Consider the following 13,064-nt stretch of genomic DNA (forward strand, 5'->3'; position numbering starts at 1 on the left):
TTCAGAAACTGTGTTTATTCGCGTAGACCGCGGTTGCCAATGCCATTACCGTTGCTATAGACATTGCCATGGACATTATCATCAAAAGATCGTAACTATAGCTGTCGATTATGTTACAGCTTGCTGCCTGTGGAGGCCTTGCCAAAATCAATAACCAGCTTTCCAAACTGCGTTCCTTGCTTCATGTCTTCAAACAATCCGTCGATGGCAGGAAGGTCATCAATCTCAGCCTGGAGTACTCGCGAAACAACCGGGTGAATCTTCTTGGCTTTGACAAATTCAATCATGTCCTTGAATTCCTTGCGAGAACCCATCGTGGAGCCACGAACATCAATGTTCTTAAGGACAGCTGGCATAGTGAAAGGCATCTTAGGAGACACCGTCATACCATAGATGGAGAGAACACCACCGGCCTGGATTATTGATTTTAGTAGGAACCCTTGAAAAAATAAAAGGATATCATGGGACATCTGTTGCTGAAGAGCATGCACTTACCTTGAGCAGTTTGACAGCTTTCTCAATGGAATCGCCACCAGCACCGTCAATGATAGCATCAAAGTTCTTTTTCCCATCAGGAAGCAATCCAAGAAGCTTCTTCTCCCATCCATCTTCTTTATAGCTGACACCACCAGTTGCGCCAAGATCAATTGCCTTCTGAATCTTCTCCTGGCTAGAGCTTGTCACAAAGACATGAGCGCCACGGGCGACCGCAAACCGCAGAGCAATCAAGGCAACACCGCCACCAATTCCAGTGATCAGCACAGCAGCTCCATTGCTAGAGTTTCTCTCGCCAGCCTTCGATACCAGGGCTCGCCATCCAGTCAGACCGGTCAGTGGGAGAGCCGCGGCCTCTGCATCGGAGAGATGGGCGGGTGCCTCCTCAACTTCGGACTCATCAATGGCGATATATTCCTGGAGTGTACCTTTGTTGTAGACTTTGGTACCTCCCATGATGCGGTATCCAGTAGCCTCCTCCGGGCCATCGGGGGGAATCTTTCCAGCCCACGCCGGGATTCAGGATGACGCGCTTTCCCTGCCACTTCTCTGCGCTGGACACGTCAGGGCCAGCGCCGACAACGGTGCCCACGCCATCTGCCAGTAAAGGAACATCGAAAGTTACGCCGGGGTATAGGTGTTGGCGGAGGAAGAGGTCGCGGTGGTTGAGCGAGGCGGCTGATAGCTTCACCAGCAGCTCGCGCCCTTGCGGGGAAGGTTGGGGCAGAGTGCGCACGGTGAGCGGGTAGTACACCTGGCCCGGCTTGCCAGGCTTGCCATCAATGGGCGAAATATAGACGGCCTTCGACATTGTGATGCAAGGCAAACAGTTGAGTTGACAAGATAAGCTTGCTGTTGCTATGAACTTGGAATTGGTGAATGCGGGGACAGCTAGCTTAATCGATAGCCGAGGACCAGTTTCACCGTGGCAACCTGAGAGTTGGGAGAGTCAATACCGGTTGAATGGATTACCGGTTGAATGGATTACCGGCTGAGTCGAATACGAAAATTCGCAGTGGGAAATAAGCAGCTATTATTTAAGACTTATGATGGTATGAATTTCAAGTTCGAAAAGATATTCTAATCTCGACTTTATGTATCGAGTGCACACTATGGGGGGACCTCGGCCCACGGACCGGCGGCTACTTACTAATTCACCAAGGATCGCCATCAATCTCCCTGTCTCCAATTTGGAGAACCAGGACGATACCTTTCCTGTTCTGGTTCTCTTTTCCAGAAATCCCATTGTGCACAAATGATGATATACTAGTATCATTCAAGAAATAGGATGCTCGTCATGAGACCCGTTTCAGTCAATGCATTCCATCGCCCCGCATCAACCAAGAAACTCTGCGGCCGTGTTGATCTCTCAGCTTAGGTACTATAACAAGAGTTGTTATATACCTAGGTATCTTTATTCAATTTTGTAGATTTAATCGGATTGGAAGTAATTACATACATAAACTATTCTTGATTTTTGAACGTAAGATTCAACGCGTCATCCATGGATGGTGTGGGGGTTGGATAGATATATATATGGTGGACAGTACTAGTAGTACTACCTAGGTACTAACCACCTGGGCAGCACTTGATCCGAGTCGCAATCACTGACCTGCCACTGGGCACCTGGGCAGTGGGCAACTTGATGTTGAGACTTGAACTTGAAGCCCCAGTGACTAGTACGAGTAACTACTAGTAGGTATTACTTGAAAAAGAGCCCGAAAAACTCGAAACGTGAAAAATATTCCCATTTGTTTACAAAACATCTTGATACCTATATTAACCTAGCTAGAAAACAAAGAAATCTAAATCTCCCCCCGACCACGTATCTTTCGTAGAACCCTGCCAGCAACCCTGAACTGGGCAGGTAATGACTTGCGATTTATGCATCATCGCGTCCCATAGAGAACGCCGTGTCGACAGCAGCACACAAGCTGATAGTGATGGCATGAATTGCATCCAGATTCCGCGGTCTCGGCTGTATCCTCAATCACAGCACCCACCGAAGAATCAGACGCCGAATCATCAGACAGTGTATACTCAAAAGAGCTTTCGGATTTGGCATCGTCTGAACAACAACAGCCATTTGGCCTGGCCTCAGTCCGAGGAGGCGGAGCAGGTCGTTTGCAAGTACACTTCATATGGGGACTGGCTGCTCTGGGTATCTCCATTGGGTGATGCGAGCAGCCCATTGCTGGAGTTGGAGCCGGAGCCGGAGAGTGACACGAGCGATGGTAATGTTCCTGGTGATGCGTCATTCCGTGGACATTCGGAGTCGAAGGATAATATTGGCAATGAGTCAGCGATGCTGCTGCCGTTCCTGCAGATTGTGAAGCACAATGACATGGGGATGCTGGAGTAGTTGCACCGGGTTGTTTTTGATTGTCCTTGTGATTCAAGCCTCTGGTCTTCCTGGGTCGCTGAGGGTGCTCGGATTCCGGCTCTTTACGGAGACATAAACCACAGGTGTGCCTCGGGGGCGGAGGTCTATCAAAATGGTCGTTGCTACCGCTTGTCACTGGTGTTACCAGAGGTAAGTGATCGCTGTGGATTTCGCAATGACCACGAGCAGGTTTCTCGGTTGGAGTAGCTCGGGCAGGATGGCGGACGAAGGCACAGGCGTCACCGTCCCGAACAAAGAAAAGGTTGGGCTTGATTTGTTCACCCCGAGAGACAACTTTGTGGTATGGCTTGCCTAAGAAATAATCGGGAATATTCATACACCGACGACTGTTCCTCTTCATGGCGCTGGAATATAGAAAAGAATCGGATTGACGGACACGAAAAGGTAGCGAGGTCAATTAGGCCGATGAATACTTATTTGACCGAGAAATTATGATGTTAGACAGTGACCCTGAGTGAAATCATGTCACAGAAGTGGTCATCGGCAAAAACGAGAAGGATGGAGATTGTCATGATATATGAAGGCCGATTGGATTAGAGCAATCATGAGAAGATTTGAAAGGATTCATTCTAAGTCTAGGTTAGATCTACGAGTATCGGGTTCGGGCTTTGAGATGAGACAGCAAACTATGTGTGCTTTGAATGGACGATGCATATGAACTATGGCCAACAAACCACGCAACCAAGCAAACGTCCCAAATGGTCGGGCCGGTGACGATCCTTCCTATGCAGGAAGACGGCTAGAAGAATAGAATTTCGAACCTAACCGGACTCTGGCCCGAACTCAGAGGGGGCTCTGCAGGTTCGTGTTTGAAGAAAAAGTTATTGGGACGATTCTTTCCAACCTGGCATTTAGTATGGGATAGTGGGATGGCTGGGAAAGGGAGGGATGATATGCAAGTGTCCCTCCTTTATCCCGTCCTTCTTTTGAGGTAGCGATCTTGTTGATGGGCATATGCCTACATGTATGTATGTATGTATGTATGTATGTATGAGTATGCCAATGCCAATGCCAATGGTAAGGCTAAGAACCCCAGCAAGGGCGACCAGCAGCACGATACATCCAAAAGCCAACGGGGAAGACCAACACCAATCCAACTTTAACTGTTTGAAAGCAGCTGATCGTCCAATGGTGAGGCGGGAGTGGCAGGAGGTGTACCTTACACGTCGACTGGTTTATTGCCACAGCCGCAACCCACTGCATGCATACTAAATGCCAGCTGCACCTCTTCTGTTTTGGGAGCTTCCTTTATAGCAGCCAGCTCCACAACCTGGGGAGAAAAAAGAAAAAAAAGATGAGTGATAAAGTAGCTAGAGTTTAGTCTGGAACTAGTGATCTTTGTCCTAAAACAATTTTATTTTAGAAAGATAAAAAGCTGCCTATAGTCAGGCTTAGAGCCACAGTGTGTGTTTGTGTGTTGTGTGGGTGTCCTTCGTACTTTCTTTCTGGAGGCTGGTGGCAGGAGGCAGACCTGTGTGTATTTTTCAATACATCCCAATACGGCGTATTGTCCTCTCTTGTGGTGACCTCTCACGCGACAGCTCATCATCAATACACTGTATTTTCGCCACTGCGCGCCTACTGCCACGCTCCCCGCTAAATCCATTTTTGCTCCAGGAAACCCAAGCGAAATCGAATCTCGATCTCTCTTTCTTGACCTCGTTCCTCTGGCGCTCAAGCATACTTGCATTTCCTCCAACCACACCGATCTCGTTCGTCGACTGACACGCATCTCGCTGTCATTTCATTCATCCCGCCTGTTCGACTATTTTCTCGTGTTTCGCGTTCCCTCCAACCCGTTCGCATCACGCACTTTCGCACCATCCGCCACCTCAAAAGTCTCGCGACGAACTCTTTTCAAATCGGCTGTTTTGTGGGGGAATATCACCTGTACTAAAACTTCTATCATCCATAATGCCTACACCACTCCCATCGAGTTTTGCCTCCGCCGCTGCCGGTAACACGCAGGACCCCAGTCGGAGAGGGGATGGAGGAGCTGCTGGTGAATGGTATGCAATATTGCCCTCCCTTCTCGATCTCAAGCTTTTAGCTTTTCGTGTGCCAGATATCATTTCCCATTCACTGCATCGCCCTATTCAACCTTCAATTCCGCGAGACCGAAATATTCGTTGCTAACCTTGAATGTCCACACCAGGTCTCGATCTCGTATGAACGGAGCCACTCAGACCTTTCGCCGCCCTTCTGTCGCTACGAACCCTTCTCACATCCGGGAGAGTGGTCACCCTGCTTCAGCTTCGACACCGACGGCCCCCGGGGCATACATCCCACCCCACATGAGCTCAAATCCCATCCCCAGCACCCTACGCAACGGAGAAGCCCGATACTCCAAGGAACAGCTCCTAGAGATGTATAAGGCGCAGCGGGAGAACGGAGCTTTGGGCAAAAATGTGGAGGAATACTTTGTCGCCGACTGGGATCCTCACATGGTGTCAGCCCCCGCGAATGGAGCGTGGGGGAAGCGGGACGACCACAAGTCCTCCGCGGGACCTGAAGTGTGTTGGGACCATGGAGGACAGGCTGAACCCTTGGGTTTGTCTGATATGTCGGATGGAGAGAAAGAGGTAGGTCAAGATCTCATCCGGTGCGGGGTGGAAATTGCGTGTTTATATGCTAAAACTCTGCAGATTTTCTCTGCTTCGGTCAATTCTCCCCTCAAGCCGCCCCCCCACGAACGCGCAGAAAGAAAATACTGCACCAGGTACTGGAGGCCGTAAACAGTCCATCTCTTACACCCAGGGCCATATCAATAACTACAATACCTCCTCTCCGACGGCCAACCGTCCGGGCGTGAGACGTCGTGAGACCGGTGACTCGATCGGCAACCCTATGTCCCCCACCGGCTCCAACTCGCGCTTTTTCCGCGACGAGGCGACTACCTCCACCCCTCCCCCCGCCCTCTTGCGTCGTAAAACCGATTTCCGGGATCAAAAGCCTGACGACAAAGCTAAAGAAGGACAAGAAACCGCGTCTCCCTTCGGCTCTTTGAAACGAAGCTCGACCAACCCTCTGAATACCGCTGTGGGAGGACCAGGCTCGCCTTGGGGCTCGGCTTCGCACAATGCCAACTTCTCTCCCATGGGCGCATTCGGAGCATTTTCTTTGGGTTCCAACACGGCCCAAACGCCAACGGAGAAAAAACCTGGATATGGCAGCCTTCGTGGAGAAAGCCGGTTCAAGGACTTGCTTTCTAAGGATAGCTCTGAGGATATTGCCGGGTCTGCCAAGGAGAAGAACCTGTCCAGCTTGGAGCGCCTGACCGAAGATGATGGTGGCCAACGTTCGCAGTCTCCGTGGGGAGAAGGGCTCAAGACGCGTGCGAACCGTAGTGAAACCAATCCTTTCGATGAGCCTCGCAGTGGTAGCGCCGCGCTCGGCGGATTTCAAGATCTCGAAGCCCCGTCCCAAGATGACCTCGGGTTCGGCGCATTCGGAATGACCTCAAGCATCCCAGGCTTTCGCGAGTTAATGCAAAGCCAGGAGAATTCTCGCAACCCTACCCCGAGCTTGCTCCAAGGTCATGAACCAACAAGCCCCACAAACACCAACCCCTATCAAAGCCCTCAAAATGATCGGACTGCTGCCGACCCAGAGGATCTGGATACGGATGGGTCAGACATTCAGGCTTCCCAGCATCCCGCACTCAGTGGCTTGCGGGATCCTTCAAACCCCTTTGGATCGATGAGACGGGTTGGCTCGGGCATGGACTTGCCTACTGTCGATCGCAGCCAAAACTCCAGCGCCAACGCCAACCGTAACTTCTCGGGTCTTGGTGGCCTCGGTGGCCTCTCCTCTCTCGGCGGGGGTGCCGCTTGGCCTTCTGGAGGTGCCATCGGCACTCCAACCCGCGAACGCTCTGCTTTCGCTGGTGGTTTCGGTGATCCAATCTTCGGTTCTATGGGTGATCTTCAGTCTCCAAGCCTGTCTACACTTGGAGGCGGAGGTCTCTTTAGCCCTCATGCTGGTATTTCCGGAACCGCCAGCATAGGCCGATCAAGCAAACTCGGTGCCCTTTTCTCATCGGTGCAGGACGAACAAGGTCGCTCAGACTCGGTCGGCCTGGAAGATGGACTCCGACAAACGGATCTCCAGCAGACGGAAAAGCCCGGTCAGGCAAACAAGCCCGGGTCAAACCCATCTCAAACACCCGTTTCGGCTGTTGGTTCTCTTCCGCCCGGAATCGGTCACGATGGAGCAGGTGCAATTCAGACTCCTGGGGGCACTGTGCCTTCTGCCCAGCAACGTTGCATGGTAATGCCTGATCGCATGCGCTGGATCTATCGCGACCCGCAGGGCAATGTCCAGGGACCATGGACCGGACTTGAGATGCATGACTGGTTCAAGGCTGGATTTTTCAGCCCCGACCTGCAAATAAAGAAGCTCGAGGATATTGAATTTGAGCCACTGGCTCAGCTGGTCCGACGTATTGGCAACTCGCGCGAGCCCTTCCTTGTTCCCCAAATTGGCATCCCCCATGGTCCCGAACCTACTGGAGCTCAGTGGACTGGTCCTCCTGGGCAAAACACTACTTCTGCTCAGCCTCCATTCCCTGGAAGCTTCCCGAGTTTCGGCACTACATTGACCGCAGAGCAGCAAAACGCACTCGAGCGACGCAAACAGGAGGAACAGTATTTGATGGCTCGTCAAAAAGAACATCTCGCCCAGCAGCAAGCTATTATGAAGCAGATTGGCCCGTCTACTATGCAGCCCCAGTTGCAGCACCAGACTAGCGCCCACAGTCTTCAGAGCCAGCCCAGCTTCGGTAGCATTGCTTCGCCGTCTGGTTACCAGCCATCTCCAATCCAGGCGCCTGGCCATGGCCAGCAGCAGCAATCACAGCAGCAATCGCAAGCTGGGGTTGCCGGTTTCTTCGATGCTGCAGCACCTACTCGACAGGGCGGTCTCCCAAATGTCGGACCTGGCATGCTAGGAACTGAGCTCGGTAGCCCAGACCAACTTCCGGGTCTACTGGATCACCTGAACGTCGGCCGCCAGGATCCTTTTGCCTTTGGTGCATCCAATTCATTCGCTGCTCGCCAACCTGACAGCTTCCTGCATTCCCAGCAGGTCTCTTCAATGCTCCAAGATCGTGAGGCGCTTCAGCAAGAACAAGAACAGTTTGACCAGCTCAACTCCAATGATCTCTTTGATCAGCAGGCGCGTGAAGAGCGATTGCGTCAGTTCCATGCTCTGAGAGCCCAAGAAGGCGACTTTGGCATGCGGACTGTTGATGGCTTGCCAACTCACCCAGCTGCTGCTTCCGCCCAGGACGCTGAGGCTGCTGCTACCAGCGAAGAGTTAGCCATGGAAGCCCTCTCAGCTGATGAACCTACCGATGAGCCTACCCTCACTCTGTCTCAACAGGTCCACAAGGCCGCTTCTGCCCAGCGTCAACAGCAGGAGCAAGACCAGCATGCTCAGGCTGTCCCTGAAAATGTCTGGGGAGTCAAGGTCGATAGCGCCATGCCTCACCCTTTCCCCCCGCCTCCCTCTGCGTCGCCTCTGCCCGCCCCCGCTGCTCAGCGCAACCGCCAAAACATGGCTGAATCTCTCGTCGCCGACTCTCAGTCCCGGACCCAAACCCCAATTGATGCGGCACCCACCTCCGTCGCCCCTTGGGCAAAGGATACCGTCGAAGTTCCGAAGGGTCCCTCGCTGAAGGAGATCCAGGAGGCTGAAGCTCGCACTGCTGCTCAGCGCGAGGAACACGCTGCCGCCGCTCGTCGCGCTCAGTTCCTTGCTGAGCAAGAGCGTCTCAGCCATGCCCAAGCTCAGGCTGTTCCTGGTCTTCCCTCCTCCGCAAACTGGGCCAGCTCAGGATCCCCGGCTACTCCTACCGCTGCTAGCCCTGCCTGGAACACTAAGAGCCAGCCCGCACCTACCACCAGCACCGCAAAGAAGACTCTGGCTCAGATCCAGAAGGAAGAGGAGGCTCGCAAGCAGCGCCAAGCTGCTATCAACGCCGCTGCCGCCCAAGTCGCGACACCTAGCCCCCCAGCTTCCGCTACCAAGCGCTATGCTGAGCTTGCCAGCAAGGCCCCTACTGCTACCGCCGCCGCCGCCGCCGCCGTCGCCAGTGCTGCTCCTGTTGCTTCTGGTGCCTGGACAACTGTCGGTGCTAGTGGCAAGGCGAAGACTCCTCTTGCCGCGCCCCTTGGACCTCGCTCTGCCAGTGGAGCCATTCCCGTTGCCCCTGCTTCTGTCTCCAAGCCTCGTCCAACTATCGCTACACGTACCGTGACCGGTGGCAGCGTGTCTCAGGGCAGCTCTAACCGCGCCATGGAGGAATTTACTAAGTGGGCGCAGCTGTCTTTGGGCAAGGGTCTGAACAGTAACATTAATGGTAAGCCCCGCAAATGAACCCCAACAGAAATTAAACGTTTGATTCTAACCCTTTCTAGTGGATGACTTTGTTCAGCAACTTCTTTTCCTGCCTGCCGAGGCCGAGATCATCTCTGACTCTGTCTACGCAAACTCCCAGACCTTGGATGGCCGCCGATTTGCCGACGAATTTATCCGCCGCCGCAAGCTGGCTGACAAGGGTGTCGTTGACCCCGTCTCGCCCAGTGCTTTTGCCGAGCAGAAGAACGGCGGTGGCTGGAACGAGGTTGCTAAGAAGGGATCCGCTTCAAGCGCTACCCCTTCTGCCCGTGAAGAGGAGAGCAACGCCGCATTCAAGGTCGTTGCTCCCCGCAAAAAGGGCAAGCGCTAGTGGCGTGCATAGCTATCTGTATCTGAGTTAGTCGGGGAATATTTTGCATTTGTTTGATTATTCGCGACTGTTTTCTTTTTGCGTGTGCATCCGGCGGTCAGGTGGACTTTAGTCTTTCGATCTCATCTTATGTACTACCATGCTTTTTAAGCAGCATCAGTGTATTTGTGCATTATTGCATTCCAAGGTTTCCTTTTCCCTATATGGCAGGTTTTTACAAAATGTGATAGAGGATAGTGAACGACCCGTGGGATCAAAGATCAGCTCGAACCGAGCAATTGTAGTGGTAGCAACCTATAGATCTAAAGCCGACCCAGGATTCGCATGTACCCCATTGCATTAGGTAGTGATGGCATCGGCCTCCGAATAAAGACTTTCAATCTCTTTCTCATATGCCTGCAATGTTCCAGCTCGTTGTATAGTTCCTTTGCCAGCGCGAGGCATTGGTTTATTGGGACTCGTGAGTAAGATATGAGACTTGACAATGCGAGCCTGCACCGGGCACTCCCTATTAGCCTCTTCAACAGAGGGCCAGATTTTCTCAACAAGTGCACTTTGTTCAGCAGGCGAAAATTCAATTCCATCGCTCTTCACTTCAACAAGCAGAGCCGCCTTCGATCGTTGCGCACCCACGACAAGAACGCCTGTGATTTGAGGATTTTGTGACTGAATATACTGCTCCATAGCGATAGGATTGGTCTTCTCGCCCGTTGAAAAGGCAATTATATCATCTTTGCGCGCCTGCCATTTCCACATGTGCTTCTTGTTGGGATCTGGGTGCTGCACGAACAAATCTTGGCTGCCATACTCCTGCAACTCGGGGAAGAAGGCAAATGTTGGTTGGTGCTTTTCGCGATCTGGATGACGCACAACAACAAGTTCATGCTGATTCCCTTCTATGTGGCGGAATTCAATTCCCATCTCAGGGTGGATTTCCATGTATTTCCAATCTTCAAGATTGCGACCAGCTTTGGAAAAGAGCACAGGGAGTAGACCCATCTCTGTTGCGCCGAATTGATCGACCAATTTCACCCTTGCGGCTACTTTATCTCCAATATCTTGAGGGGGATCTCCACCTCCAAAAAAGATGAATTCTAGGTTCTTTTCGCAGAATTCTAATAGCTCTGAGTTTGAGGCTAGTTCTTCAATCACTGAGGGTGTTGTGAAGACCCCATCGACTTGAGTTTGTTTCATGCCATCCACCATCCCTTTAGCCGAAGCGATCGAGGATGCAGTGGGGTAAACTAGAACACCGCCGAATGAAATTACATGGAATATAACATGGAAGAGATAGGCTGCCTAGATGTAGCTATTAGTATCTTCTATGGTAGTATTTTGGGTTTGCCTTACGTGAAAAGGGGGAACAGTCACGAAGATACGCTTTTCTTGTATCATCCGGTATAAACTGTCGAATCCATCTGGCGTATGCAGTCGAGTCATCTCCATGAAAGCTGCCCCAGCAGCAAAGGTAAACTCAATTGGCTTGGGGATCCCCGTCGAGCCGGAAGTGTGCACAACAGCAAAAGTCTCGGAGCCGTTTTTCGCGAGAGTTTTTGAGAAAGGAACGTGCTTATACTGGGTTCGCAGAAGCTCAGCAACATCAGGAACTTCAAAAACAGGCAATGAAGTAGCCTGCGCGATGTCTGAAATAATTTGAGGTCTGGGAATGGGTGCTAGTAGAACCTTGCATCGCATTGTCTCTAAGAGGCTGGTGTGCGCAGCGACACTATTGCGCGCCGATGCGAAAAACATCTAGCGATAATTAAAAAGCTGGTGAGTAAATAGGGGTTTGGTCTTCACTTACACAATAACCGGCCTTCAAAGCGCCGATGGCGAGTATCGTGTACCGAATATCGTTCGGACCTATGTATGGCAGCTTCTCTGTACCGTCCCCTTGACCGAGTGAATCGATCAAGAATAGGGCAGCTCCATTTACAGCATGGGCTAACTCGCTGTATGAGACATCTTTATAGCCCTCGCTATAATTATCCACAGACTTTGGGAACTTGGCCCATACTCTATCTGGATGGAGGACGGCATGATAATCCACGATGGTCGGCGGAAGTTCTCCACAAGGATCGAAGCCGGCGACAGTCATCTTATTTTGGAGTCGGGAGTCTTATTTTACTTATCTTGTTTTCGTTTTCGTTTTCGTTTGTGTGATTGTATGTATTCAAAAGGTATGCCGCTATTGGAATCAGTCCAGAGAGCTTCTACAGATTAATGCGAAAAGTTGCCAGTGATTTTTCAAGTTCCCTAGGAGAAAGAGATGCATCCTAGGACTTTACGCGAATTTAACCGAAACTTCTCTCAGATGCGTCTCTTCCAAACTTCTAAAATGATTTATGAGTGGGCAAACCGGCAAACGTGAGCTCTGAGTAGCCAATCAGCCCCCACTCGCCAACAGATGAATATGCATAGTATGAATATCACTAAGTTAATAATATGACTTATTTGAAATTTCAAGCGATTGGATATTATCCTTCGCGATCCATGTTTCTTTAGGACCACAACCTGGAACCTGGTGCCTTTAGGTAGGAATATGGCTGCGTACAATCCAAAAGTCCCAAAAGCTTGCCCCGTTCTTTCTTCTCGTGTTTGTTTTGCCTAATTCCCTTTACGGGACTTTTCCATTACTTATCTACCTGGCTCAAAGCTAATTTGACCAGAGCATTTTGTGGATTTATTTTGACAACTGCTACGGAAACCTGCGTCGACTTAGCGGATGCCATTCATCGCGATTCAGAAAACGGCCGGGGAAAAGCCAAAATCTGTAGCTAAGCTCTGGCGCACAGAAATTGATTTCGTGTTTCTCAGTCAAATGACTGTCTGCGTGCTTCTGTCAGCGAATGAAAACAAAGGCAGAAGCGAAGAAGCTGCTTGGGAGCACGTATTCATTTTCTATAAGGATACGACAGTGCGGTTCCAAGATGAATTGAAAGAGCTGAAAAAGAGAAAAAAAGAAGTAGAATGCGGCTCTTTTTGAAATGAATAAATGGTGACTTAGCATACATTTGAGCTATGGTCTTGCCAAACACACAATCATTCTAAGACTATTAACTATTACTCGTAGAAGTATACTAGGAGATAAGATGATTTGTAAGTTCGGGCCACATCGATGACGACATGGCAATTCGGTCCCCGAGGCCCTTATAAACCCCGGTTGCTTCCCTTAAGTTTAAGAGAGTGTCTTATTCCGCAGGACATGATTTGAAATGTTTGATCGAATCTGCGGCACAAGCTTTTGTCAGCATGGTCTTGGGATTTGTTGAGTGGTGCTGGTACTTTCTGGTGGGGAATTCTCTGATTATTCAACATTCCGACGGGATCCGGGGTTGGATGAATAAACCATCCGCCACTCTTACGACTCCAATGATCTCCCCGTTTTCTCTATTACATCACTCCTTGATTGTCAGATAAGAGGAAAATCACCAT

At 50.9% G+C, this 13,064-nt stretch overlaps 4 protein-coding genes across 4 annotated transcripts; 2 read left to right on the forward strand and 2 right to left on the reverse strand.

Moving 5' to 3' along the window:
• Positions 1-113: 113 nt before the first annotated feature.
• N7509_010147 (putative alcohol dehydrogenase) lies at positions 114-1,306 on the reverse strand (the record flags this gene model as incomplete). Its single annotated transcript, XM_056634784.1, is given in 3 exon segments — positions 114-413; positions 496-993; positions 1,007-1,306. The coding sequence occupies 3 exon segments, from the start codon at positions 1,304-1,306 to the stop codon at positions 114-116; spliced, it is 1,098 nt and encodes a 365-aa protein (XP_056485404.1).
• Positions 1,307-2,365: 1,059 nt separating this feature from the next.
• N7509_010148 (uncharacterized protein) lies at positions 2,366-2,857 on the forward strand (the record flags this gene model as incomplete). Its single annotated transcript, XM_056634785.1, has 1 exon — positions 2,366-2,857. One exon carries the CDS (start codon positions 2,366-2,368, stop codon positions 2,855-2,857), a length of 492 nt encoding a protein of 163 aa, XP_056485405.1.
• A 1,956-nt stretch (positions 2,858-4,813) lies between these two features.
• N7509_010149 (GYF domain-containing protein) lies at positions 4,814-9,629 on the forward strand (the record flags this gene model as incomplete). The annotated part of the gene is made up of 4 exons (XM_056634786.1): positions 4,814-4,908; positions 5,055-5,501; positions 5,545-9,260; positions 9,319-9,629. 4 exons carry the CDS (start codon positions 4,814-4,816, stop codon positions 9,627-9,629), a joined length of 4,569 nt encoding a protein of 1,522 aa, XP_056485406.1.
• Positions 9,630-9,968: 339 nt separating this feature from the next.
• N7509_010150 (NRPS-like enzyme) lies at positions 9,969-11,727 on the reverse strand (the record flags this gene model as incomplete). The annotated part of the gene is made up of 3 exons (XM_056634787.1): positions 9,969-10,928; positions 10,980-11,381; positions 11,434-11,727. The coding sequence occupies 3 exons, from the start codon at positions 11,725-11,727 to the stop codon at positions 9,969-9,971; spliced, it is 1,656 nt and encodes a 551-aa protein (XP_056485407.1).
• Positions 11,728-13,064: the final 1,337 nt, after the last annotated feature.

Source organism: Penicillium cosmopolitanum, assembly GCF_028827165.1.
Source record: "Penicillium cosmopolitanum strain IBT 29677 chromosome Unknown utg000009l:1.0-9042332.0:1.0-9050551.0, whole genome shotgun sequence".
NCBI lineage: Eukaryota > Fungi > Ascomycota > Eurotiomycetes > Eurotiales > Aspergillaceae > Penicillium > Penicillium cosmopolitanum.